The 27,724-nt window shown below is 43.6% G+C and overlaps 1 protein-coding gene across 1 annotated transcript in view; it reads right to left on the bottom strand.

Moving 5' to 3' along the window:
* Positions 1-27,724, bottom strand: part of iqsec3a (IQ motif and Sec7 domain ArfGEF 3a) — a 37,986-nt gene that overhangs the window by 2,890 nt on the left and 7,372 nt on the right. The window contains exons 2-12 of the mRNA XM_062382316.1: positions 26,796-27,449; positions 26,182-26,624; positions 18,729-18,890; positions 15,803-15,925; positions 11,653-11,819; positions 9,052-9,191; positions 5,108-5,233; positions 3,032-3,131; positions 2,763-2,921; positions 1,023-1,115; positions 732-775 (exon numbers count right to left, since the gene is read on the bottom strand). Of these exons, the coding sequence (XP_062238300.1) occupies positions 732-775; positions 1,023-1,115; positions 2,763-2,921; positions 3,032-3,131; positions 5,108-5,233; positions 9,052-9,191; positions 11,653-11,819; positions 15,803-15,925; positions 18,729-18,890; positions 26,182-26,624; positions 26,796-27,449 (2,211 nt within the window). The remainder of the gene's footprint in view (positions 1-731; positions 776-1,022; positions 1,116-2,762; positions 2,922-3,031; positions 3,132-5,107; positions 5,234-9,051; positions 9,192-11,652; positions 11,820-15,802; positions 15,926-18,728; positions 18,891-26,181; positions 26,625-26,795; positions 27,450-27,724) is intronic.

The following is a 27,724-nucleotide window of genomic DNA, read 5'->3' as shown; positions in this document are numbered from 1 at the left end:
ATTTTATAGGTATTTTTTTCCCCTTGCGTCTTTATCCCAGAGTGTGGTCTTTCCGTTTGATAGCAAGACTTTCAGGTTCGGATTTTGTGACCCTCTCGCTCAAAACCCTGCACTCACACTCAAATATACCTTAGTTGTGCTTAGATTTGCTCTGCTCCAGCTTCAGCTCTTCTCCAAGGACTGTAATTTTTGTATCATATATTAAATTTCTTTCCCCCCTGTATTTTGTTGGAAGAGTACAAACAGCAAAGGCAACCAAAAAGAGGGCGGGGCAATTTCATGCATCATAACTACACCTCACATTCTATTGGTCGGGGGAATTATGACGGACTTGTTGCACAAATCTGAGGGCAGACTTTTCACACAAGGCAGAAGAGCTGCCACTGGAGCAGAGCAGGCAGAGAATATTTGAGTGCAAGCGGGGTGTTTTGAGTGAAAGCCTTTGAAAAATCGGACAACCATAAGTCGTGAGATCATTGAGTTCAAGACCACCCTCTTGACTAAAGACAGGTTTAAAACACACACACACAAACACACACACGTTTAAACCCATTAAGTTTGGTTGGGTTTCCTCTGTGACACACTCCTCACCCACTCCTGCTTGGCTTCTCTAGCCCTTAAGTCCTGGGGATCTCTATCTCCTCCTACGTCTCATCATGACAAGCTGCACTGACTCCTACGGATCTGACTTACCTGTCGTTCGGGACACGGCCCTATCACTAGGCACTTACCTCCACTGCATTGTGTGGGCTCCTGTCGTCTACCTCCTGGTTTCCTGAAGGCAGGGAATATAAAAAGAGAGAGCGGCGGGAATATGTCCCTGTTAAACCGTCGTTCTCTCTTTTACTGCGTCTTTAAAAATAAACCTTTTTTTCTATGAATTGAAAACAGTTTAAATATAGGCACCAATTTAAAATGTTCGTTCTCAACAGCAGGCACATTAATGCGAGAGCGGGGAACAAGGCCTCGGTGGTGGGTTTTTGAAATTAGGGAAGCGACAGTGCAAACACACTCACACACACCTGACGTGGAGCCCGGTTTGCCACGCAGCTCGAGCTGTGTGCCGTTGTTCTTTAGCGAGTGCGTCTTGGCTCCCTGCTGCTTCTCCAGCTCCCCTGCGGAGAGGAGGAAACAAGAAGGATCCAGAATAATCACTGTGACAGAGAGCAAAGGGGGTCGATGGGAAGGTGTGACAACATTAACAGGAATATCTTTTGTCTTTCAAAAAATGTACGTACACAAACACACACACACACTTTCTGGTGCCTTCCTCTCCAACTCCCTCCTCGAAGCTCAGAACCTCCTTAATTAAACTTCACACTCGACAGTAATTGCCTGTCATTTCCAATCCTAATGACTAAATGTTGTGTGTGTTCTAATTTACCTAAAAGCTGCCGGGTGATATTCTTCAATTCGACATAAACAGTATGGAGAATACATTTTCAATAAAGTTGTTAAAGATAAATAAAACTCTTACGTTGAAATAGAAACTCTTGAACTCTTAAAATATATCATCTTCACATGCGGGATCAGAAACGCTCTGAGATGCTGGAAGTGCAACACACAAGTGACTGTGCTTCAGGCATGTTTACTACAACACAAAAAGTCCTGGGAGGTGAAAGGGAGTTGTGCTGTTTCTGTTCCATAGTATATCTTTTCTTCGTCTGTGTCCCAACATGCATTCTTGTTCATGTGAGTGCATTGGTTCGCGTGTGTGTTTTTTGGAGCTCGTCTCGTTACTCGACTCCAGAGAGAGAAATAACTTCCATCTGTTAACCCCTGCCCGTCTCCATATGTTGTCGGCTGCTCTCCCCCGCCCCCGGCTGCGGACCCTCCCTCTCCGCGAAAGGCTAATGCAGTTGCGTCAAATCCCAGCGGGGGTGCTCTCTTTGATGCCCACTGGCAGGATCCAGACCGGGGAAGCTCAGGTTTCTCCATGTGTGTGAGTGTGTCTTAAGTATGTGCCTTTCTTGTTGTCTGGAGGATTTTCAGATGTACATACAAAATCTAAATCTATTCCCCTCCCTTCTGGAATCTGTTTGAGCTGCACAGGAGAAATGCAAAAGTCTGACCCCAAACTAACACAACACAAAGAGGACGCTGACGAAAGGACGACTGTATTAACTGAAATATCTATTCACATCCCCACAAAGTACTTTCAAACGTCTGTACCGAGATATCTCACAAAAACGGCAACACAACTGCAAAAGCCACACAGTGGAAACACAACCACAACTGATGTGAACGACTTGTTGCTGTCAAGTGAGCCCTATTTGTGAAAAACCCGGTCAAGCAGCCGTTCTATAAATTTGATGCTTGTCTATTTAAGGTGTTATGGTAAAGGGCCATTGGAACACCCATGTAAAGAGGGCACCTGTACCGTAACACATCAAAGAGACAAGCATCACTTTTAGTAGCTCTGTTTTGCGTTTGTGTTTATGGCTTACAGCTTGTGTGAGATTTTGAAAAAGGTGCAAGCATTTCATTTAGTCAACATACGACAACATGTACAAGTACACATGTATTCAACCACGGGAAGAAAAAAGTATCCATAATAGTAATTATTATATAAAGTATTATTAATAATTTAATTATTATTTTCACTTTTTAGGTCAGAGGTAATGTGATTGGAGTATTTTCCAGCATTATAACAATCTGTGCTGTATTTTAGAAGGGTAAGAGTAGAGAATAGTCCTGCGGGTTATAGAGTTTTTCATTGTATTATAGAGGTGAAAATAGAAACTGTCAGGGCTCGCACTCACATTCAATACGTATCTGCTCCATCTCCGACACCTCCGCGATTGATTCCTTCAGGTCCTCGATGAATTTGAGCAGGTCCTCTGCACTCTGGGCGCAGAAGTTAAGAATCTGCTTCTTGTCCGATCCGAAGGGCGAGAGGATGGTGATGCCGTGCGGGTAGTCTGAGGTCAACAGGGACAGAAGTTCAAGTTTTATCCTTTATATTCAGACCAAAGGTTGGGGTGTTAACTTGGGAGTGTGTTGTGGTTTTCTTCATGTCAGTTTGACTTACACTCGTTTTCAAACAGGTGGAACTGCATGCCCAGCAGGCCCATGGCTTTGCAGAACGTGTAGGCTGCAGGACTCTTCTTCTTTGGACAAAGCTTCAAGATCTGCAGGTAACGAGAAAATAACAAAAGTTATATTGAGTTAGTAAGTCAGTTCAAAACAGAATGCAGAATCCATCAAACTAAATAAGAGACGGACTAAGTTCACATGAATCACATGAAAAAGCCTGTTTAAACAGCATTAGCAGCTTTTCATATGATTCCACAGATTCAGGGAATCTTAGAGGTGTAGGTGGAGTATTTAAAAAAGATATAAAGTAGATTTAAGTTATTAGATATGTCAGGATTCCATGGCAGAGTATTAGTGTCACTTAGAGGAAAATTGTTTGAGTTTTCAACATGTAATTTAATCAGAAGCTGATTCTTGACTCTCAGAATAACATTGTCATAAAGTTTTATATATTTGGAGTTTTAGATTAATATCGTTGTTTGCACTTTAAGTTCCTTACTTCCTGTTTTACTTTTAAAATTCATTCCCTGTGTAAATAGACTGAATCCCGAGTGAGAATGAGATGAGATGACAAGTTGCTCTATTCAAGTTTGGGACTTTTCACTTTATGTTCTTTACTTTCTTCATGACTGTGTTTGAGGGACAAGCTGATCTCATGTTCCGGCCTCAGTGGACAAAAGTTTATTTTCAGATATTTAATTTAATTTAATTTGAATGTATAGCATCATAATGCAAAATCGTTTTAGAAGAATTAGCATTTGTGTTCCCTGATATATTATTTTTGTGAGTAAGATAAAAGAGAAAGAGGTGAATAGTGCCATTATAATTTAGTGACATAGCTTCTTTCCCTGGAATTGTTCTTGTTTTTGCTCCCTGCGTTGCTGGTTTGTTTCCTTTTTGCTTCCTGTAGTTTGGGTTTGGACTCCTAGTTTGCTTGTTTGAGTATAATTACACTCTTTGCTTTTGATTCAGCCAGAAACACTTAAGGTGAAAACGAGAGCAGCAGGAGCAGTAACAACCCTGAATGACAGCAGTGCCCAATAAAAGATATGGGATTATCCCAGAGATCTACAGATCACAGAACCGCCTCAAAGGAAGCTGGGCGAGAACAACTGATTTAAAACGCATTAAAAAAGCAAATTGAGTCAATAGTGATGTACACTGCGATTTTTACGAAGGTTCTGCTGCTGTAATCTGTATGGAAAAACCTCTTCGAGCTTCTATCAGGATGGATTAGAGATGTTGCGGAGCTTTTTCATTCAATGACCTTCACAGATATAGAGAAAGATGAGGCGAAATCTATTTCGCGGCCCCACTGGGGAACATCATTTACAAAGCAAGGTGTATTAAACCAATACATCACATCAACACTTTAAATACTCCTTGACGTGTTTAAGCTGCAGGAACCGGGCCAAGTTTTAAGAATAAGTCCCCATCGCTTTAACTCCATAGTAAAAAAAATCTTTCAAAGACAATTTCTCCTTCGCTGTCCAAACTATCAGGATTACTGAGTAGACATCGCTCCGATAACTTTTCCATCTGAATGAAGAGAATTCTCCTGTGATGGTGGGAGATAACTCTGTTTTCACCTCCTACCTGAAAATCGGCCTCTTCCTGCAGCTACTTATTGTTTATCATATAAAAGCAAAGGCGTGGGGGGGGGGGGGGGGTTGCCATATTGCTTTTTCTTTCCCTGGCTTGAGATCAACATATTTGATGTAAATGTCAACAAGGACATATACATATATATGTATATACTGAAGTGGATCTTACACCATAAGGGACTCTGTAGGGGACAGATCTTTTTCTCATGCGCTCGCTACGACTCTGCATCTGTTATTAAAAGACAGGGCTGGATGGGCCTGAGTTGTGAAACAGAAATGGCTCAAAGTCAAAGTCAGTGATGATGCGTTGAAGCTGTCACAACAAAATAAGCAGCTTTACAGCTTGAGCATGTGCAGCAGCAGCCACAACATTTGAGGGCTGGTTTTAAAAGAAGACACATGTGAAAACCACAACAGCAAATATGAATCATTTCAAAGGAGTTGTGTGTCTTTTTGATTTTTCTCACCACAATTAGATCGTTGAAGAGGAAGACTTCTCTCTGGTGCGCCGCCTGCTTCTGGGCCTTGTTGACATCTGTCACCTCGAAAAGTCGACTGCAGCACACCAATCTTCTGTGAGGGACAGAGAGAACCTGCGGAGACACACACACACACACGCACAGACACACACAGGTAAGTCTTCACTCGCTCAGATTAAATGACTTGGAGGCTCAGAAAAGAAAAATCCATCAATGCCAGATGAAGACGTGATGAGACTTTACCACTGGAGCTACACTTTAAATACGATGGACTCTGGCAATAGTACTAAATTACACATTAATTACTGTGGTTAAGGGCTGAAGTATTATTAAAGAACCCAATTGAACTCAACAGGCTGAAACAAGCTAGTGACATAAACTCGGATCCAACAGATCTTAAAACAGATCTTAAAATGTTAATTAGAGATAGATAAGTGTAAGTGCTCTCGCTATATCTCTATTTATTGTCTTTCCCTATATAATACTGATACTTCAGTGTTTTTTTTACATTTTAGAACATGTCAAATGTACCTAATCATTTATTTTGGTCATATCAGACATTGTTCATATTCAAATCGAAGCATGTTTGTGTGACACCCTGTCTGGATAAGATCTTTAAAGCTACACTAAATAAGTCTTACTGAGCAACGGCGCCCCCTGCAGCGACACATGGGGATTAGGTGGTTTTCCCACTACTGAACAGTGGATGTTACCCATGATCCCCAGATTCCTGAACCAGAAAGTTTCCTCGCTGAATATCTGAGATTAACATATCTACAATTCGGCAATCTACTCTTGTACTTGCTGGGTCTGATCATGGCTACAATGTAAGGATGGATAATAATGATAATAATAACAATAATAATAATAATGCTAATAATAATACAAAAGTAGATAGTAAATAGTATGAAAAAGAGGGATATATTTTCTTTGCTTTTTGCTCATGCCGTCATCCTCTGTACAAACCGTTCCCTGTCAGTATCTGATCAGAATTAGTGTTTTCTACTTGTACAGTGAATGATTATACCTTTCTCCAGTTGTGTCCCTTGAAGCCTCAAGCTTCTCTTACTGGACTTAAGTGCTTTTCCAAGTTTAAGCTGATTACAGGGAGGTGTGTGTGGGGGTGGGGGGGGGGGGTGGCTCATGCCTTCAGAGACTGATCTAATCATGTTCTTGTCTCGTCCGGCTCTCTGACTTCGATTGCTGAAGAAATCACAACACCGGCTGAGAGGCAGCCGTTAGGTCCAAATACACACGATCTGCGTTCAGTCTTCACTACTTTCAGATTTGTGTCTCATCCCCCCCCCCTCCCCCCTCCCCGCCTGTGTGCTATTTGCAATGCAGTGAATGCACACAGCCTCTTTCTTTCTCTCTCCTGCTCTGCCATCACTCATCACTGCAGGGTTTACAGCCGGCAGCAGCCAGTCAGCCTGCTTTCTCATTAGACTAATGTCAGAAACATGTAAAGACATCGTTAGCCTGAAATGCCTCCCACTCACGCTGGTAAAAAAAAAACAGAAACCAGTCCTTCTACTGACAGGATTAAGAAACAGTTTGAAAGGATAGTTTTCCAACGTGTTGCGTTAACTAAACTGCTACAGCTTCAAATTCAAGAAGGGTGGTTACTTGGCTTTCATCACGACATTAAATATTTACTTCAAACCAAACTCCTATTATGGAGAAACCCATTCATTCAAAATTATCCTGTGTGCAACTCCTGTCTAGGATTATAAATTTATAATCTACAATGCAGGGACTCTGACACCTTCAGGGATGGATTATATTGTATTTACTATTTTTTGACAGAGAATTTATATGAGCAGCAATAATCACTTCCTGCCACAACAATCCATCATTATTAACTGTATGACAGCTCTCTTTGTCATCCTATGACTACTGATCTATCACTGAGAGAGACACTTGAAGGTAGACGGCTGCATTTCCACCAAAGTTCCTCAATATCGAGGACGTACAAGAAGTGGTGTGTTACAATCCGATAAACGAGATGTAGGGTAACACAATGTAATGGCTCTGACAATGGTTTGTAATGTGTGTTTGTAGAAAGCAGAAAGTTCTGGAAAATAACGAGATTACATTAGTTAGCTGTTATTATTCTCCTAAATCTCTTCAGTACACATCTTATTCAACGTCTCAGCTCAAACAGGAAATGGAAGTGTCATGAAGGACGACAGTGGGACAAAACTCAACCCTTGTAAACTATGTGTACTTTGACAAAACTTGAAAAGTCTAGTATCAGAGGTCACTAATGGTCGGACTAACCCGAATGTTTTGAGGAAAAACTTTAAAACCGGCTCTTGTGTGTGGATACAATATATATATATAAATGTCTATGTGAGATGAGAGAAAGAAACTTTGCAACTTTAATCTATATTTCATTAAGGATTGGAATGCCTTGCACCGATATCAGAATTCCCAGAACTATTTAAAAAAAAAAAAAAGCCTTCCAGTGTTATGAGAGGGCACGGAGAACACATTCCCCCCTGATTCAGAGTAATCACACAATTATCAAGCCAACTCCTGCCTGTGTGTCTGTCTCAAGCTTTCCGACCTGCAACGAACTCCGCACATTCTCCTGAAATCCTCCGGAGGCGCTGCGTGCTAGACGCAAACGAGTCAGCTGCTCTCTGAACAGTTAAGGGGGGAGGGTCTTAATGATGGCGGTTGTTAACGATGTATCTTGCAGGAGTAATGACCTGAGGTAATGATCGCGCTGCTGATGAGACATTTAATGGCTAATAAATGTGCTCCGTCAAGGCTACTAAGGCTAGGTGGTAGTGACGAGGCCTTGAATAACGAGTGAGTCACTCGGCACTGTGTTGTGTGTGTGTGTTTTGTGTGTTTGTGAAGTCGAAGTGGTCAACTCTGCCTAATTGTTCGACAAAACTCATTAAATATAGGAAGTGTGATCAGTGTGTGTCTCCTGAGATTGTGCTGTAATAATAACTTTGGTGTATGATGATGGAACAATGGGCCACTAGAGGTATTACAACTGCTGCTCGAAGCTGTGGCTCATTGACAGGAAACAACTGGGCGAAGGCTGTACAGAGTTTTAGAGAAAACATTATCTGAACACTCATTTGTGTTCCATCTTCAGGACATTAACATACTTATGGAGACCAGAGCCGGTCCTAATGAGGCAAACTTAATTTTCCGAGGTCCTGGTTGAGGTAAGGGGGAAAGATTTTCGTTTGGCGGTCCACAATGAATGGCAGTGAATGGAAAGTCCTAATAAGCGATTATTTCAAACTTTCACCTCGATCAGGATTAATGAACGATCATTCTCACAAACTGATGATCACATTTATTTCGTTATTTATCGATGATGTTAGTGTTTATTGTTAACTTGTAATGTGATGTCAGTGGGTGAGGGAGGAGGGAGGACACCCAACGATTTGTTAATGCAAACTTTGAGTAAAGTATTAACTGAATTAAACAACATGAGCAAAATTAGAGGTTATCCATGTCTGTTTTGATACATTTTCAGTTAATTACCCAGCCCTAGTCTCTGTGTGTGTGTGTTTACTGTTATTCCTGTCTCCTGTATATTTATGAGAATATGTGGAGTCGTCCTTGCTTCTTCAAAAGGCTAATTGGGGGTTTAGACCTGGTTTCACTGCAGGGTTAAAGCTGCTCTAATCCACATTTCTAATATTAACAGAGGATTACATTATTATGAGAAACCTGAAAGGGATCAGTCATAGTGAGAAAACCAATAGAAACAAACAGTTCCCTCAGGAGGAAGCGAATCTCTGCCTCACACTCATCAGGCAGCTGTAACCACAACTGTAAATTAATGATAGAGTTGCGTTATCAACTGGTTGTGCTGGCCTCAATGGTCGAAGCAACCAGTTAAACAGGTTAAATGGTTATTATTAAGTTGGTTGCCATTAAGGGCTATGTCATGCGCTTACCGTCTTCATGCCCACAATAGACTGCTCCACCTTGGAGACGTAGGTGACGTGGTCTTCATTGGAGCGTAACTCCCTCAGCTGTATTCTCTCGTAGATTCCCACCACCATGTCTCTGGGGATATCCGCTCCATCATCCACACCTGAGATGAGGAAAATAGTCCAATTACACACCAGTACACACACATCACATGGTAGCTGCTTTTCTTGTTTTCCCTGAAAGTCTCCTTCCTCTTGCAGTGTGTCTTTTTAATTATTTGCCGTTGGAACCACAGCCCAGTTCAAGGCCATTTCCTCGCAGGTAGAGCTCCCGGTTATGTCCGCACAGCTGTACGACATGTGGTGTGGTACATTGAGTTTCAATGGGGCAGGGTGTGTTAGGAGAAAATAGCGAGGCTCCCCGGGACACTGCGGAGACACAGGTGCCAATTATGTACGCAGGGGCTGTGAATGCCACTCCAACTGCCAAAAAGTACTTCTTCTTTAAAAGGGAGGTGATCTCCTTGTGCAACACTGACACATCCCTCCAAATAGAAATAAAAAAAATCATAAATAACACAGCACAGATGTCAGTTTTCAGTGGGCTGGTGAACCAGATTATTTTATTGGAAGCTGGTCTGTGTTATGTTGAACCCTTGTGCAGCGGCTCTGACTCTTCCCTTCTGTTTTAATTGAGATAATGAATGCTCTTCGGTTCTTCATTACTATTGGTTTCTGGTGTATAATTGCATTTCACCTCAGCCAATTAGCTGAGTGAACTATGCTTCTGTGGAAGAGACAGAGAGAGAGAACAGACGAGGGACGGCGGCTGAATAAACAGACGGCGCAATATTGTGATGGAGAAAAAACAAGATAACGGATACACAGAGAGAGAGAGAGAGAGAGAGAGAGGAAACCGTGAGCTGAGCAGAAAACAAATGTAGAGTCGGGGAGAGAGCGACATGTTTTAATTCACATGAGATACCGGAATTGATTTTCCGACTTAATTTAATTGCAGGCGGGAAAAGTCTGCATGCATTTATTAAACTTGTTCTGCGGCGACCTTGGTGTTCCCCGGCTGATTTCACAGAGGGAGAGCAGAACCTGTCTCTACCTCGGCCCTCGGCGAACGAGCATCTGTTTGACGAGAACAACAGGCGTCTCCTGTCTGTCGCTGTGATTGTGTAAAGCACAACGGGAAGGGGGGTGGGATTGGGGGGATGTAATCATTTATCATTTAGATCAGTGCAGGGAGGTTTGCCACCGCAGGACATATTCATCAGGGAAACGCTTTACTTTTTAAATTACCCAAAGAAAACCAATTTCATTCAATCAGTCATATAAACAGTGAGCAATTTCTACTATTGAATGCCATATAGTAAATAAATAAAAAAAAAGACCCATCTAAGATTATGGGATATTTTGTAAGCATTTTGGATATTTTCTTATTTCAGTCAGACAACTCACGTTCGATCATGTAATATATTTATTACAACAGATTTAGTGTTTGGCATCTAGGCTCCAACTTAATCACTCCCCCATATGATTACACAGGAATGATGGGAGTGATGAGCAAATACTCCCCCCCCCCCCCCCGTTGGAGCCTACAGGTGGGTGCTGGGGGGGGTGGAGGGGCTGAAGCAACAGGTAGCAATACTGCAGCAGCAGTGCGAGCAAGAGGGGTTGATGGGAAATGTCTCTCTGGCTAAATAGACCCCCTGAAAAGGTGGGTGTGTATTATAGATGGTTATGGAGATTGATGTATGTCACATGATGTATGTAACATGATTGGCGCAGTGCATCTTGAGTTGCCTGCCAGTTGCCTTGCTAGCCGGCGTCGTCACATTTATTTTCGTTTAAAGGTCCAATGAATAGACAATCTTTGTTAATGTAAAAAATTATTTTCTTATAGGCAATGTTGTTCTGAAAATAGATATAAGGGATTGGCACGTTTAAACCCTCTTTAATGTGGCGTACAAAGGACAAATTAAAAGCATAAAAAAAACGGCAAACACGCCCGAGGTCTCGGAAGGATCAATGCATTTAATTGAGTTTTATTTGTTCATATGTAAGTTATCAGGAGGTCAATGCTAGAGCGAAAAATGTTGTAAGAGAAGAAAGGGTAACAAGCGTTTAATAGTAAGTCTTTCCTGTCGCCGCTCCGTCGTGTGCACAATCCATATCGCTCGGTTATTGACCTTTGGTTGTTCACTGTTTGTCATGATGCATTGTGGGAAACAATGAGTAGTCACTAAACATTCAGACGCCACTACAAAATGGTGAACATATGATTCGATTTATACCTGTGTTGAACTATCCAACCTCCTTTATGGTGATAGTCTTTGTTCCGTTCTTTATCTGAGATTAGTGTCGGCAGGACTCTTCTATATTTGCTGAGTCACCTTCCTGTGTGCATGTTGTTAGCATCTACTTACTGAGTGAACTATTTAGCTCACTCATCACTTCTCAAGTGACAGCACATGCACATACGCTCCTAAAAGACTAACCTTCCTGCTTGAGCTGGTTACAAGCTATAATTTATGTCACTCTAGCTTAAAGTGCCTCTACACACCGCACCCACACCCACACACAGACACACACAGGCAGATTGCGATGGTATCTTACCTCGCAGGTTGCGTATGAAGTCCTCCAGCAGCATCTTGCGATCGGGCTTGATGTTGGGGCTGTACATGTCGGTGTTGAGCAGAATGATGGCGAAGGCCAGGATGAAGATGGTGTCCGGGTTGTGAAACTGCTGCACCACGTCAGGGTTGCACATGCAGTAGCGCTGGCTGTTGGTTAAAAGGAGAGAAAGAACCATTAGGGATGAATTGAAGGAGTAATAGATGTGGGTTATAACCATTGACTGTGTTTATCGATTGAGGATGCAGCTCCACTTTGTGTTTTACAAAAACGAAGCCAGTATATCATGGAAACACAAGCTGCCATCTTGTTCTGTTGACGTAATTCAGAGCCATGGTCTGGCAGAGATTGTGATGTGGAGCCAAAACATGCTCTTGACCAATCGTGAGGCGGCAGTAATGACCATATGACCATATAGGACATGAGGAAGACATTTTGAGTTGGTAAATTAGACCACGTTTACAACACATCTGCTTTTGCCTCCTCTACCGTCGCCATGTTTGTTTTCGTAAGACACTTTCTGCTCTGCACCGCCCTCTAGTGGATGTATTGCTCAACAACCAGGCCGGTAAAGGACGTATGATGAAGGTTTCATCCTTTGAGACGGAGACTCAGTAAAGTTCACAGTGACTGCAGCATTAATGAGCCTCAACATGGAGGACCCACACTGCAGCTAGCCACCAGGGGACGATACAGACGATTGGGCTTCACTTTGAAAAGCTGTGTTGTCGCCCGTGCCTTTTGTGTAGTCTTGAGTCGTGACGGCAGATGTAAACATGGAGGAGTGACAGAAGTAGAGCAAGGGACAGAGTAGTTAGAGGCGATGGTAAGGACAGAGTGAGATGAATTAGTGAAATATAAAGGGCAGGAAGACGAGGAAAGATGAGAAGGCGTAACAGATGGAAGACAAGTCGTGTATAATTAGTTATTCTCAGCCTCTACAGGCTTCCCTCACTGTGCAACATGCTCGTAAAACGCCTTAGCACAAGCTGAGCGTGAGTGTCAATGTCAAAAATAAGAGTTATGGCTTTAATTTTGCTCTTGGCTTCATTGGAAGCAGTTAGCCGCCCCTAGGCAGTCATGAACCCCTCAGCAGGTGCTGGGCTCAAACACCGTCTCTCTGTTTAAACACATTCATCCCAGTGGGCCGGGTGCTTACACCGTTCACTGTGAAATAAGTGTGGGTGCAACAAAAAAGAGCAAAGGACTCTCTTCTGTGATTTACCACCGTCTTGGAATCGTTTTGTTTACGATATAAAACAATAAAGTTCCATCCTTCTGTTGTTTATTCGCCGGCACTACACAAACGCTGACAAGGTCCACCGAGTCCTGAGCCATAATTAAACACTCTGCAACATTTATGGGCCGGGGGTTGCCGAATTTACGCAGGTAGTTACTGCGCCGCAGAGAAGAAATGTGACGTTTGAAATCCCTGATGTGGCTTCTTTTTGTTCTGCAGAGGAACACAGCAGTGGATTGGTTTAAACCCTGACACAACTACATATCAGAAGTGGAGAACGGACATGTGTGTCATTGTGTGGTTATGGAAGCCGGGAATCGAACAGTTTTGTAGACACATGCATTGGGTGTTTTCATACGTAGTGCTCAAATGTTAAAAAGAGAGTGAGAAATTGCTTCCATCTCCGTGAAGGGCACGAATACTTCCTGGTTAGCGGATGGATGAACAAGAGTACATCTAGATATAATCATATATACATATATACACAGTGTGAAGGGGAATGAGGAGATGTGTGTTTTTGAGGATCCTGTGCGTCGGAGTGTATGATCGTTACTTTAATCAGTATTTTCCACGCAGCACCTTTTTGCAGAACCATTGAGCTGCATAATTGGATTCTAATGTCTGTGTGTGGTTGAGTAAAGAAACATGTGTTGATAAACATACAGTAGGTTAACACCTGTGAGCCTTGCATGACAAAGCTTGAGGTTGCGTGTTTATGCTTGTTTCTATAAAGGCCTTTACAATGGCTCAATTTCTTTTATCGATCTCAAATCTCACTTGTGTAGTTGGGTTCATTCACTAAAGCTATTTTCAAACATGGACTTTAACACATGAGGAACGCAGCAGGAGATTGTCTGGGTCAGACATGTTCATAACCAGTCAAGTCTTCACCAAATAACGATGGAATCTCAGTGTCTTTCCAAGTAAACGTCTTTATCTGCATCTTCCACGTGTATCAGTTGAAATCAAGCACATAGGGGTCATGCATTATTATTGAAACAATGATTTTAATTTGTTTTAAATGTCTATCAACTAGGAGAATAAGATTAATATTCATTGTGCGTTGGTGGCGCACTCCTCAGACAGCATTTGTTTAAGCATGATAATCACAGGGCTGTGCACAGATTCTTATTCACATCTCAGCGGATTGGAAATCGTGACTCGGCAGCAACCAGTGATTATGTGCTTGTCTTTGAATCATGCAGTGCAGCAACACACAGTGAAAAACCCTTCACGGACAGACACACACAATAACGAGGGTGAGATGTGGGCTTCTCTCTGAATGGACTTTGGCATTTGCGGTCGCGACAACTTTTCTCTCAGATGTCGCAACACAACACTGATTCCTGCATGGTGCATGGAAACCGTGATGTGAGGGGCAAACGGGAAAAATGTACGCGAGTGCAGGATGAGTAAATACGAGTATCATGTTACTACGCCGTGATTCAGAGATGAAAACACACGCCGCATGGATCCGCAGCATCGGGACTCTGGCTCATATCTGCTCATTCATTAGCACACTGACGCAGCAGATACCGAGGGCTGCTGGCTGCTTTTCACTTCTTCCACCCCTCACTCTCTCGTTTGCTGCTGCTTCAAATCCCTTTACTTGCTTCAGAGATGTGTGTGTGTGCGTGTGTGTGTGTGTGTGCGTGTGTGTGTGTTGGGAGTCATATCAAAGCCCAGGAGCAGAGGAGGCAGGCACACAGAGAGGCAGCAGCGGTTATGCAATGCCAGTTATTTATAAACCCTCTTCGCTTGTTCCTCCCCCCCTTCCATCCTTCCTTCCTTCTTCCCTTTACCAGTTCATGTCCTCCACACCCCCCCCCCCCACTTCCTCCAACTAATTCCACACATGGACGTGGGCTGATATCCAAACAGCACCAGTGCCAAACCATTCTGCCCACTGACTCCGACAACGGCGCCTCCACACATCTGTGACAGGTGGTTGTTGCTCAAACGGCGACACGGAAAAAAACAAAAACCAGGCGCCGACACCACACGGCGCCACAGATGCACTTTGTCTCCCTGTCGCGAAAAACAGGCGCCTGCCAGAGATTACACGGCGGTTTCGGCTTTTTCACACGAGGGCTTTTTTGTTCGACATCTAATTGTAGCCGAGCGGAGGGGGGAAAGGAGAGTGTGTGTTTGGCAGCGCGTCTCGACTCCTCGCGTCAGAACTGTTACAGCGATTCCTGCATATTCATGGGAGTCCATGCTTTCTCCATTACTCCTGAGAAATGTGTAGTGCTTCTCATTCTGCGTGCATGGCTGACTGTCGTTAGTTTTTTATTGAATTTTTGTCATACAAGCACGTTTTCCTGCTTTACTTTACCACAGGATCTTAATCACACCAGCAGGTCAAATGAGGGTTATTCTGATGATAAATACTCCTACAAGCTATTTCCTTCTCTTCCTTCTATTTCCTCTGCACATGAATGTTTCTGAACATTAGTACACGTGTGCGGATATGGATTTTTTTGTTGCTTGGTGTTTAATTGCGATTTGTTCAGGTATAAATGGTTGTTATGGGCATTTAGCCAAGCTGCTTAGCACTAGCCATGTGTGACGGCTACATCTGCATCGCCCATGCATGTGAAAATAGACACAAGATCTATTTCTGACACAAACAAACACAACACAATACGACGACAGTGAGTCAGTTCACTAAGCTTTTCTTCATTGAGTCATTGAAAAGGTTCTGGGCCCCTCCCATCTATGAGCTTAGTGAAAAAAATGGCCTCTCTAATCTTTTCCCTAAACTTTAAATACTGATTAGAACAAGAAAGAAAACCAAACTTAGTTTTTGAAATTCTATAGCGTCTGCCGCCGATCTGCTCCCTGTACAGTACCAGTGAGAACACATGTCAGATAAACTGCTTTTCCAATTACCTGAAGGCCTCGATAAGACGCTCCACCTTCTGGGCTTCTCCCTGGACACGAATGTGGGCCTGAAACTTCCTCAGTGCCTCGTCCAGCTCCATCCCCGAGAAGTCCATCTCATCCACGACACAGCTGCGGAGAACACAGGGAGGAAGAGAGAGAGAGTAGTTGCCACAGCTGCCGAGACTCGCACACATCCAGGTGCCGACCCACACACACACGCAATGCCTCTGGGCTTAGGATCCCCCTGTTACCTGACAAGCCCGGCTTAATGACTTTAATTAAAAAAGGCAAAATACCCCGGACGAGGAGTTCGGGGGGGATAAACATGGCCAATCTGGAGGTGAAATTAGCTTTTGAAGGGAAAGGTGACTTTGGAAACAAGTTGGGAGTTTTTTGGTTTCATTTAAGTTTCTCTCTCTTTCATGTGAGATTTGCTCTAGAGACACAAAATGGAATAATAATCAAACTCTGACTTTTTTACACTCGCCCGGCTTTCAAGTGGAACTCCAAACCAATCTATACTACTACTGCTGCTACTACTACTATCTTTACTTCTACTCCAGTAATATTTGACTTCAGCTTCCTCTGCCAAGCAAAGACTTCCTATTGTATTTTTGTAACATAGTGCTACTACAGCCCTTCTACTTTATCTGAGTGGGGTACATGCAAATAGAGTCTTCACACTTACCCTTATTCAGACTTTGCATTGACGTCCATTCATTGTGGACGGCCTAAACAAAACCTTAACCACATTGCAATATTATCACTAAGCTTAACCAGGACCTCAGACATTAAGTTTTGTTTCATTAACAGGACCAATCTTTGGTCCCCATTAGGTCTACTGGTCCTGACGAGGTCAGTGTTCATCCTGGAAAAGGTCCTAACCAGGTAATAAAAACGAGTACACACACTCGCACAGTAAATTAAGATGGATTTACTGTGGACGAAGCGAGTTAATGAGTTGAGTACTCGACTGTGACACATGCTGCTCCAGCAGAAAGATAGCTGAGTCCACAGTACTGTCCGGACTGTCTGTCCACGTCCCAGCACAGATCCCAGCAGAGCAGCTCAGAATAAGAATACCACCGTGTGCAAGCATTGTACCAATATCACAAGAAATACTTCTCCATCTCCTGCTCATGTGTCTATTACAGCAACTCAGTACCACTACAACTGCTAAGACTACTCGCATTTACTGCAGTTACTGCCTCCTGATTTTTACTACTACTACTACCACAGGAATGTCCTCTCTCCTTCTCCCCTGGCTGTCACTCCGCGTTCATGCAGCGTCAAACGAGATGCTCTCCAGCCGAGATCCATCAGCTACCTCTTTCCCCTCCCGTCTCTTCCACACACGTATGACTTTGCCGATCTGTGAAGTCTGAATTAATTTTTTATGTTTGCAAAGACGTGATAAAGTGAAATATCAGTCCAGATGGAACCATATTTTCTGCAGCCGATGAGAAGATGACAGATTGAAAACAGATTCTGTTTTTTCCTGCTCAACAAGTTCGCTGTATTATCAGTAAATGAGTCCTCAGGGTGCCACGTCTCTCTGAGCCCGAATCCATAACCACTCTTTGTCTTAATTGACTTGAGACACTTTAACTATTGTTGTTTATACGTGAAGAAATGTGATGAGAACAAGTTCCATTAGCTCAATAAGGAAAGGGGGATGATTCATGGATACGGAGACTGACACACACACACACACACACACACACACACACACACACACGCACACATGCACACAATTCACCTGTGAGTATCTTTCACATTAGACTCCAAACCCCTCACCCTATCTAACGTGACTATCCAAAGCGCTTCCACACACACTTTACACACTCCCATCATGCCCTTCTTCAACATCACTCCCGCGCTGAGTGCTGCGGCGCGACAAGCTCTTCGGAAAATAAAGAAAACATACACTTATCCAAATCTGTGCTGTGAATTAGAGTTTGAAGCCTTAAAAGCATAATGGTGTTAATACTCATGGCGGTGTCTGTTTAAGCAGATATGGATTTGAGATGAGGCACTGCACTTGGTGGAGTGCTGTGTTGTGTTTCATGTGACCTTGCAAAGGCTGGAAGTGTGTTCTTGGTTTGATAACGTCAAGAGACCATAAAAGAAAGATGTGCTGCGTTTCCTCCGGTTGATATGCAAATGTTAAAGGGAGGGGTGAATAGGAGGACGTCAAAGAATGAAAAGACAATTACTGAGATAAAGAAAGAGGGTTTTACAAAAGAAGGCAATAACAGTAGACAGAAAGGGAGAGTGTGTGTGTGTGTGTGTTTGTTTTTGTGCGTGTGTGTGTGTGTGTGTGTGTGTGTGTGTGTGTGTGTGTGTGTGTGTGTGTGTAGCGGACCACTGCAGTTTCAAAGCAAATAAAACACAATCAGTGTAATGACCTCGAAAGAAAATCACAGGGTGAAGTGAATCATGTGTGTGTTTGTGTGTATGTGTGTGTGTGTGTGTGTGTGTGTGTGTGTGTGTGTGTGTGTGAGGGTGTCAACACATTGTTAGATGACTAACACTAGAAGGTGGCATCTGTCCTTGTTCTCCCAGCCCCCTGGGATCATCCGCTTTTATTTTGGTCACTTTATTTTTATCCGCTTGTGCGCATATATATGTTTTATGTGTGTCAATGCTTCTTTAACAAAATATTTTAGTTTCTAAAAGTTTAAAAGCATTGATAACATAAATTACTTCCATGAATGTTTTAAATAACTTATACAATGTATAATATACTACAATATACATTATGAACAATATTCTATATAATAAATTTGTTGTATCTATATTTATAAAGTGTGTATTTTCTTTGAGATTAATCCAGCTGTCAGATCCAGTCCCTGACTCCTGATCTCCCAGGAAAAAGAGGGATCACTTAAGAGAATCGGCTCCAGGAGATGACGGGTGCTGCTGTACTCACTCTAGAACGTCTCTGTTGAAGGGCTTCTTGCTGTTACCGAGGAACTCCCCGATCATCTGCCGACTCAGGCCTTTCCTCTGCAGCAGAAAGTGTGCCACACCGATGGGCGTGTCGGGGATGAAGCCTCGTGAGATGAGGAACTGAAGGCCTTTGTCCGGGTTTCTGAGACAAACGAGAAAAGACAGAGTGCAATGAACGAAAGGTAGTGTTTTCTGTGACCTGGCCGGGCTTTAAAACCGAATATCGATGGCGGCATTGTGACTGTGACAGATGATTTGCCCTATTTATTGTACTGTGGCGATGAGGAACCTGCACAGTGTAGTTTGGAGTCTACTAAACACCCAGCAGAGCCTTTTTCGTATTCCCGCCCATGCTGAATTTCAACATTCACTAACGACTACAAAACAGCTCGACAGGATGTTAAATTCAGAGCATACACCCTGAGTCGCACTGGCTGATTGGGGCCGCGGCTCTGAGTCCCTGCCGCTGTGCGCAGACTGATCCCAGGCCTCCAGTCGCCGTCGCTGGACCGACACAGGGCTAAGATTAGATTGAGGCAAACTTTGAAACGGTGATGGATTACCTAAGCAAAGTTTCTCTGGTGGATTTTTTAACCAGTGCATCAGAATTAATAGAAACCAGCGGCCGCCCTGAGGACTGTACAAGCTTAAATTTTATTTTGAAAAGACATGTGAGAAGAAATTAAATTCCCCCTCTTAAACAAGTTTAATCCAGAGGTTGTGCTGGAGCATTGTTTGTAAATATTATTTTTATTACAGCAGATTATGAATGTACAACAATGAAGCTCTACTGTCTAGATCGCCCCCTGGTGGCTGGCAGCAGTACACGTCATGAACCCAGCCTCATGACGTGTTAAAAAATGTGACGTGAGCCAAACTGAAAACGGAAACTTAACCGGAAACCTACGCGTAAATGCATCAGCCATCTTTATGGACTCTGGTTGACTTTTATGTTTTATTGAATGTAAAACTTCTGAAGCGAATCTCTTGAATTTGGTGGAATGGTGGGATATGGCCCAAGAAAGAGCTCATTCACTTTTGGAGCAGATTCAATTTAGAAGTTAGATCCAGGATGTTTTGTATCTAAACTTTCCTTAACTTTGCGGGCGACTGACATCTGTACACTTTGGTGCGTCTTAATTGAATTGAAGGGGACAGTTGGGCCTTCATGGAGGTGCGCGCTCTGCTGAGTGCCGTTAGAAACGTGATTAGCAGGTCATCTCCACTCTCTGCAACCCGGCTGAGAGCAGAAGGAGCTACTTCAACAGGATAGAGCCATTAGTAGGATCCCTTTATGTACACAGAGTCCTACAACCTCTTTGTGGGAGCAACAGGGTTTATTTCCAGGCTCGTGCTTTCAGAAAACCGCTTCCGTGAATCATTGTTTTCAAAAAGCATCTTGCTTCCCATCAGCAGACTGGCTGTACTTGGTTATGTTTGAGTAAAGGAGTAATATCGTAGTTATTTATAACCCTATAAGACACGGTGTGTGGTTGCTCTGGGGAGGACACTGCTGTCCCTCTCCTGTTTATACACAAACCACAACATTTATGTAACCAAGCTAAGTGGGTGTGTGTGGTTGTGGAACCACAGCTAATGGGTTTAGTAAAGCGAAGGGTTGAACAAAGAGGAGGGGAGGATAAAAGCAAGATAGAATGGGGGGGCTCTGGACGAGGACCAGACAGAACAGATGTGCAGGAAGGGGAGTGTGAGGACGGAGGGCGAGGACGATGAGCACAGGCTCGACTGCCCGGCAGCATCTGTTGTCACGGCCTCGACTCGCTCCCAGCTTCTCGCTCGCCCTCTCAGCCGAAGGTGGTGCCTCGCCAAGCGATGTTGGCAGATATCGCACATTCGGTGTTTGCCCAAAAAAACAGATGGCGGCTTTATTAGTAATTAGAAGTGGACCGAGGAGTGAAAGTGGAAATGCAAAACGAAGGGGGGATGATGAAGGAGACATAGGATAGACAGGTTTAGATGCTTGGTGCAGGACAACTCTGTCCTAATCAGACAATCATATGTAATAAAGCATTGGTGGATATTTGCCATCTATTTCAGTGGCAGCAGGCAGATGTGCAATGTCCGTGCCTTTTAGAGCTGTGTTTTATGGCCCTTACAGGAGCCCAGCTGTCAGCGCTGCGTGTTGCCTATATCTCCAGATGCACACGTTTCTGTTTACATAGCTAACCAGTGAAAGATTGATGGGCGGTTAGCCGCCCTGTGTGTTTCTTCTGAGAGGAAACACGATTGTGTGGTGTAGCTGTAGACGCCTCAAAACACTGAATCATTACCGTGATGTGGAGTCGCTGTTGCAAAGTGTTTCTCTCGTCCATCAACTAAGCTCAGTTCTGCTGAGAAAGCAACCGAGAGGAGAATTTAGTGATCCGGCTCCTTCTTTAAGGTTTTTTACTTTAGAGCAGTGGTTCCACAACCTTTGTTTTCAGAAATATGTCCAGAGCTCTACATGAATGTATTACTTCTCATCCCAGTTGCAAGTCAAAGCATTCGGATGTCACACCTTACTGACTTAAGTTTATCTTTAAAGCACATTTAAAACTACCAGTTAATCAAAGTGCAGTCCAATGTACAATGAATGAAACCAATCAGTTTGGTCCATGTCCCATTAATCACCAGTTAATCAAAGTGCAGTCCAATGTAAAATGTTCGAAACCAGTCAGTTTGGTCCATGTCCCATTTGCTAACATGGAGGAGACTGGGTGTATTGCTCATCTTTATTTTCAGTCTCTGGTTCATATCCCATAATAAATGCATCGTCTCACCATCTGTATTCTGTAACTAACAAACACAGATGTGGATTAAAATAAAAAAAGGCTGTGAGACTAGAATTACTTCCTCTGTTTGCCATCTGGCTTTCAGAGTTTGTAATTATGGACTGGGTCATTTAGCACCGAGGGCAGAATGTGAATACAGAGAAGTTGTATGTGTGTGTGTGTGTGCGGACAAACAAGCACACACTCGTATGAGTTCTTTAAAGAGCGCTCTCCTCCTGACGTGGTGTTGTCCTTCTCGAGGAGCTCAGCAGGCTTTGTTGATCCACTTTGTTAATTGGCCTCCCTTGACACACAGTGTGTACTCCGATGTTTCAGTGTGAAGACTTATACCATCATCTATGCATCTCTTATGCCACATGTCTCTTTCATTCGTACAGCTCTGATCTTGCTTCGTTTTCAACGCATGTTCGGGGAACCGATGAGTCCTCCGTGAGCTGTTCTGATGTTTAATCCGTGCTTTCACTCAAATAGAATATCCAAGGAAGGGAGTGAGAATAAGGGAATGTGTGATAAAATGGAAAGAGTCGTGCATACAAAAGAAAATCCCACTCGGGTATCTTTCATTAGGATCATATCCTCGTTTTTTTGTCCCTTCCCTGTTGTAACTCGTACCTAAAAACACATGTATGGCCCTATTTGGCTGTCGAGGCTGTTTAGACCATGTAGGCCTACTCGTCACCAGCTTGTGGCGTAGCTGTGACGAGAGGGAAATGTTTAGCCTGCTTGTGCTAGCTTTTTCCAGGATTACCAACCCTAACTTTAACGCCCCTATTAATGAGATATTTAAACATCAGACGTTTTGGTATCGTCGCTTTAAAGGCTCTTTTATCACCATAGGAATCCTGGGGTAGGTTGGCGAGAGGAGGATCCACCCATCGAAGCCTCGGGACCAATTTGTTCGGCTGCATTTGAATGAGCCTTCGAAATGGGTCGGCTTAGTCGCAGCGCTGTGACACAATGGGTTCTCAAATTCAGCCTCCGACGGAAGCAGCCCCTGAATCGAGATGCAGCTATTGTCATTCCAGACACACTCAAGGTGGAAACTCTATCAACCTTTGACCTCTCCTGTCTCTGTCTCTTTCAGTTCCTCTCCCTTGCTTTTGCACTCACTGCTCTACTTTGCCTTTCTTGCACACACACACACACACACACACACACACACATTTCTAACTTTTCCTGTCTTTATTCTACTTTCCTCTCTACCTCTCTCATTCCTGGTGCGCAGACCACCTGCTGCACAACACACTCACACACACTACAATACCTCAGAGAGAAAGAGGATGTGTGTGTGTGTGAGCTTTTTTGTCTGCATGATCAAGCAATAGCCATTTTTTAGCCCCGAGCAAACAGCCCTGTTTAAGATGCAAAGGATACAACAGCGCAGGTATTAGAGGGAGGATATGAACTGGTGGAACTAATAAGCCTCAAGCTCCATAGCCCTCTCTCTCTCTCTCTCTCTATCTCTCTCTCACTCTTTTTTTTCCTGCTTTCCCTTAGTCATTCTATCTCTACCTTTCCCTTGTAGCCAATTTAATAAAAGTCAGCTTATCTTTCAAGCTGTTTGATCAGGGGAATGAGAAGAGGGGATTGCAAATAGACAGGAAAGGCAATTAAACCTGTCGGTTTATTTAGTAAAAAAAGTCACTTAAAAGTAACGGACCCTCATCATCAGACGTCGAGCTCTCATCAAACAGTCGTTATGAATGTGTCCAGTCCTCACTTCCTCTCGAGAGATATCAAGGAAACCTGCAGTGCGTTTTAAATGCGATGTGAACAAACAGATAAACGTTAGATCAGATTTTTGTCTCTGCTGTTCAGACTGACACCATAGACGGTAGCGATTTGGAGGATGGCGTCTCAACCAATCACAAGTCAGTCTTGGCTGGCAGGTGTGATTTTTCACCCCCATTTTATAGCATCAAATATCTTACTATAACCAAACTTTTTTTCTTAATTTTCAGATTTCTTTAGGGGGGTTTGTATTTTGGCCCATGTCCCAGCTATTAACATGGGGCAGGCGTGATTTAAGACCTATGCTGCAGCCGCCCAACAGATGGGGATAGAGATACATTAACTGCTCTCATGTCGTCCATCTTTACTGTATATTACTGACACTATGAAAGTGATCATATTTACCATGAGCAATTCAACTTTCAGGAAATATGTTAAACACAGTTTTTATTGCAACTACTAGAGAAGTTTACTGTCTTCATGATTCTTCCTTCCTCGGAAGAGACTATTGATAAGGCTTGCAAACTTTTGTAATTAAAGACTGTATTCCATCCAAATATACATACTCAAATTTCAGCTACAACTTGACAACTCTTCTTTACATCTTTAACGTTAAACTTTAATTCCTCCATATTCTCTTCATTGCCAATTTCCGATTGTGATTTCTATGCATCCTCCCTCCACCCCATGAACAGCTTGTTCCTGCCTCCCCTTGTCTCCAGTGTCACGCTCCAGCATTGAGTCAAAGTTAATCTGCTTTATCGTGCACTATTACAGCGCTGCAGAGCTTGGCAGTGAGCGCAAAGATCATTTGTGTTTTTGAGCTCCGGCTTCCCAAATTTGAGAGAAATGGCTTAATTGGAGCCTTATCTCAACAGAAGATCTTGCCATTGTTCTGCAGCTAATGGAATGCAATGTATCTGCCCTCACTCCAAGATTATTTTGGAAAGCAAAGGCGGCTTTCACCCAAATGGTTGTGTAAAAAAAAACAGAAACTTGCTTGGATTGAAATGCTCACATATTTTTCATCCCAGTTCCCAAGGTGCCGGCTCACACCCTGCATTTTAATTACATTCACGACTCGCAGCAGAGTGACTAATGAGAATTTTAGGCCTTCTGGATCATTGCCATTTTTATATTTTTTAGATTTACCCCTAATGTATTCTGACTAATTGATGCTGAATCAGTCCAGCAGAGGTGTAGCTCAACTTGTGATGTATCTGAGGGAGTCTGGTTCATTTATTTGAGTACGTGGGGTGTTCATGTCCTTCAGGGTATATGCTCTGGGGGAAAGCTAATAGAGCATATGGTCAATATCTCTATTTAATAATTCCATAGCTATTTGTTTACACTTCTGCACTCCAAAAGATAATTATCTTGTGTTTGACCGACAAACAAAAAAAGAAATTAAATATTATAACATTTGCTAATTTATATTAAAAGCTTGTGATCAATTATAAATTAAAATACATGGAGGCTGTGGGTGTAAGAAGAGTTATTCAGGGTTTGGTTGATTATGAGACGTGAGAAAATGTGTTTAAGTTCTTCCCTACATCCATAATTGATTATGTCAATGAAGAACTTACTGGAGGTCATACTTCAAAACCAATATTTCTGCTTCAATACTTTAAAACATCTCTAGGATTCAAATCTTCAGATTCAGTCGGCACTGGCCTCGTCCTCCGCCGTCACCATGGCAACCCAGTCTCTTGCCTCCTGCTGCCTTGTAACCACCAGTCACCTGTCTGCAGAGTGTCTCGGGGAAGTTCTTATCTGGTTTTGACTTTGTCACTCTTCACTAGGCAGCGAGGGGAGCTGAATACACAATGACTGGGGAGCTGCAAACCGGCAAACACAAACAAGCCGCTTCTCCTCCGAACAGAAAACAAGTTGTTTTTTTGTCCTCGGCTAACTGACGCATTCTTGAAACCCAGAGGGGGAAAACGCAGCAGGCAGCCGGAGCAGCGGTCGGAACCGGTGAGTTCCTCGTATCAGTTTTACATCAAGAAGTTGACATTTGAGCTGACAATAGAGACGTGACCCCCCCCCCCCCCCCTCTGACACAAATGTCAAATTAACTGTTGAGCTCTCATTAAAATGTTTATCCAAGCTGAGCAGCTGCAGTTATACTGTTGTCCTTTTGTGTGTTGCTAGAATAGTTCCAGCTTCCTGTGGCATAGAGACTGTGAAGGTGTCCTATTGTATCTTATAGCAAACGTTACCAGCAGATCCTAGGTTGCAAGATGGAATTGCATATATCCGACATGTTCAGGTGACTCTAGTGTCGCAAAACTCCCTGTATTATCATTGTCCTGCATTAAAAAGCTCAACAGGTGTCGCATTAGGCCGTAACTGTCATGTCCACCATTGACTGGGAATGTAACTGCCCATATTAGGTTTTCATGATCCCTCTTGCTCTCAGCCGGGTCACATTTCCTTCATTTTATCCCTTTCCTCCTCACTCGGTCCCCCTGTCTCAATGATTCATCGTCTTTTAGCCTCTGTGCTGATTTGTCTTTCTGAGAAAAATAGGAGACACTTTAGATTTACAGATAGGGACCCTGGCTTCATTCTGTTTGTTTTTCCGCACAATGGGGATGTGTGAGGTAAGTGCTATACTTTGCTCTTTTGGGCCCATTGGGCCCTGTAAAAACTTTAGGTACACTTAGAGGATATAGATAGAACTACTGACAGTGTCATACATCACATTGGACAAACTTTATTCTGTTCATTCTAATATATAAACGCTCTTTCAACTTGAATGTTCAGCAAAACTGTATTCCTTCATCTCTGTCTGTTTAAAGAGATATGGATTTGTTCAATTTCCTAGCCAAATGGTTAACAGTGTTTCAGAACTGATGACAAAAAACAGTATAAACGCATAAGAATGAAAATGCAGTTGCCACTCACACATTGAAGAGGTTGAGGCCGATGCGGTAGAGGCGTTTCCGCATGACGTCAGTGGACAACGTGGGTGATTTGCAGCTGGCAGGGTTCTCACAGTGGTAGCGTGGCAGGCTGAGGATCATCGCCTGCAGGGCCTCCTTGGATGAGGCTTCCGATGTGGAGCGTGCCTCTGTGGACGTGCTGCTGCTGCTCATCTGCTCCGAGCTGTTATCTGCCATCTCGGAGCCACATCTATTGACCCCCAGTGGCTCCAGCACAGGAGAGCTCTGTGGTGGAGGGGCCCGAGGGGATTCTGTGGGTGGTGGGCCCACCACCACAATATTCTCCGGCCTTTGTGTGGCGGCCATTTTTTCAAGAGGGGTAAGGGGAAGTGGCTCATCCTCCCCTAGCTCTTCCTCACTCGGAGGAGGAGCAGGGAATTCAATATCCTGCTCGCCTACTTCTGTCTCTGATTCTGGGGGTGGTGGGGGTTCTTGGGGGGGCGGTGGGGGATCTATAGGCTCAGCTGGGACCTCTGCAGGAGGAGGAGGGGGTTCTTGAAAAGGAACAGAGACTGGTGTGGAGTTTGTTGTTGTGGTAGCGGTTGTGACAGTGGTGAAGTTTCCTTCCTGCTGGACGCAGCTGCCCAGTGTGACAGAAGTGGATGATTCCATCACTGAAGATGAAACGCTGAAGTTCTGGCTGTCGATTTTCACCGTCACATCTCGGAATGCCATCATCAGCTTGCTTGCACTCTTCGACAGGTCACTTGGGTCCACAGGGACTTGATGAATCTCTGGCTCTCCCACACCACCTCCTTCTCCCACGCCTCCCACCCCTGCAGCCGCAGCTGCTGCTGCTGCTGCTCTAGTGAAAGAGTCGGCAGTGAATTGATAGGTGCCGCCTTCCTGCAGTGAACACATGGTCTTCAGGCTCCAGTTGCTGAGTGCATCATCTATGGACTTTGCCAACGACTGGACTTGTTCAGTGAAGGAGTCTTCCAGGTCCGTCAGGGTGCCACCAACCGTGGCAGGCAGAGATGGCGAACGCACCAATGGGATGCCTGCCAAGTTGCAGCCTTCTGCCAGGGCCCGTTCAGCAGAGAACCCCTCCGTGTTTGGCACACGGACCTTGCGCAGGGAGATTCGTCGAGGCAGGCGACTTTCCAGCAGTGAGTTGCGGATCTTCTCGAAGTTCTTGCTGAGCTGGTACTGGCGGAAGGCAGTCTGGATCTTGCAGGCGGCACGGCGGGAGATGAGGTGTCCACCGTATTTGTGCTCTAACATTTCGATCTAGAAAACACAGGACAGAAGCACATGACGGAAATTAATGAAATTGAATTTACAAAGAAGAGATAACAGCCTATAATCTTTAAAGGCACTTTGTGATTACTGTTAAAAAGATTTACTATTTTAATTCAATCATATCTGACAGGTCTGGCTTTGTATTGATAAGAGATTTCAGAACAAACACCAGATACACAAATATGGATTATTAAACATTCCCATGGTCACAGATCTCTTTGCTTGTGACTCATGTCGGTTAATCCTTGCTGCATGTCCTCCCT

Source organism: Platichthys flesus, chromosome 23, assembly GCF_949316205.1.
Source record: "Platichthys flesus chromosome 23, fPlaFle2.1, whole genome shotgun sequence".
NCBI lineage: Eukaryota > Metazoa > Chordata > Actinopteri > Pleuronectiformes > Pleuronectidae > Platichthys > Platichthys flesus.
The sequence above is the reverse complement of the archived record's forward strand: the minus strand, read 5'-3'. Positions and strand labels throughout refer to the sequence as shown.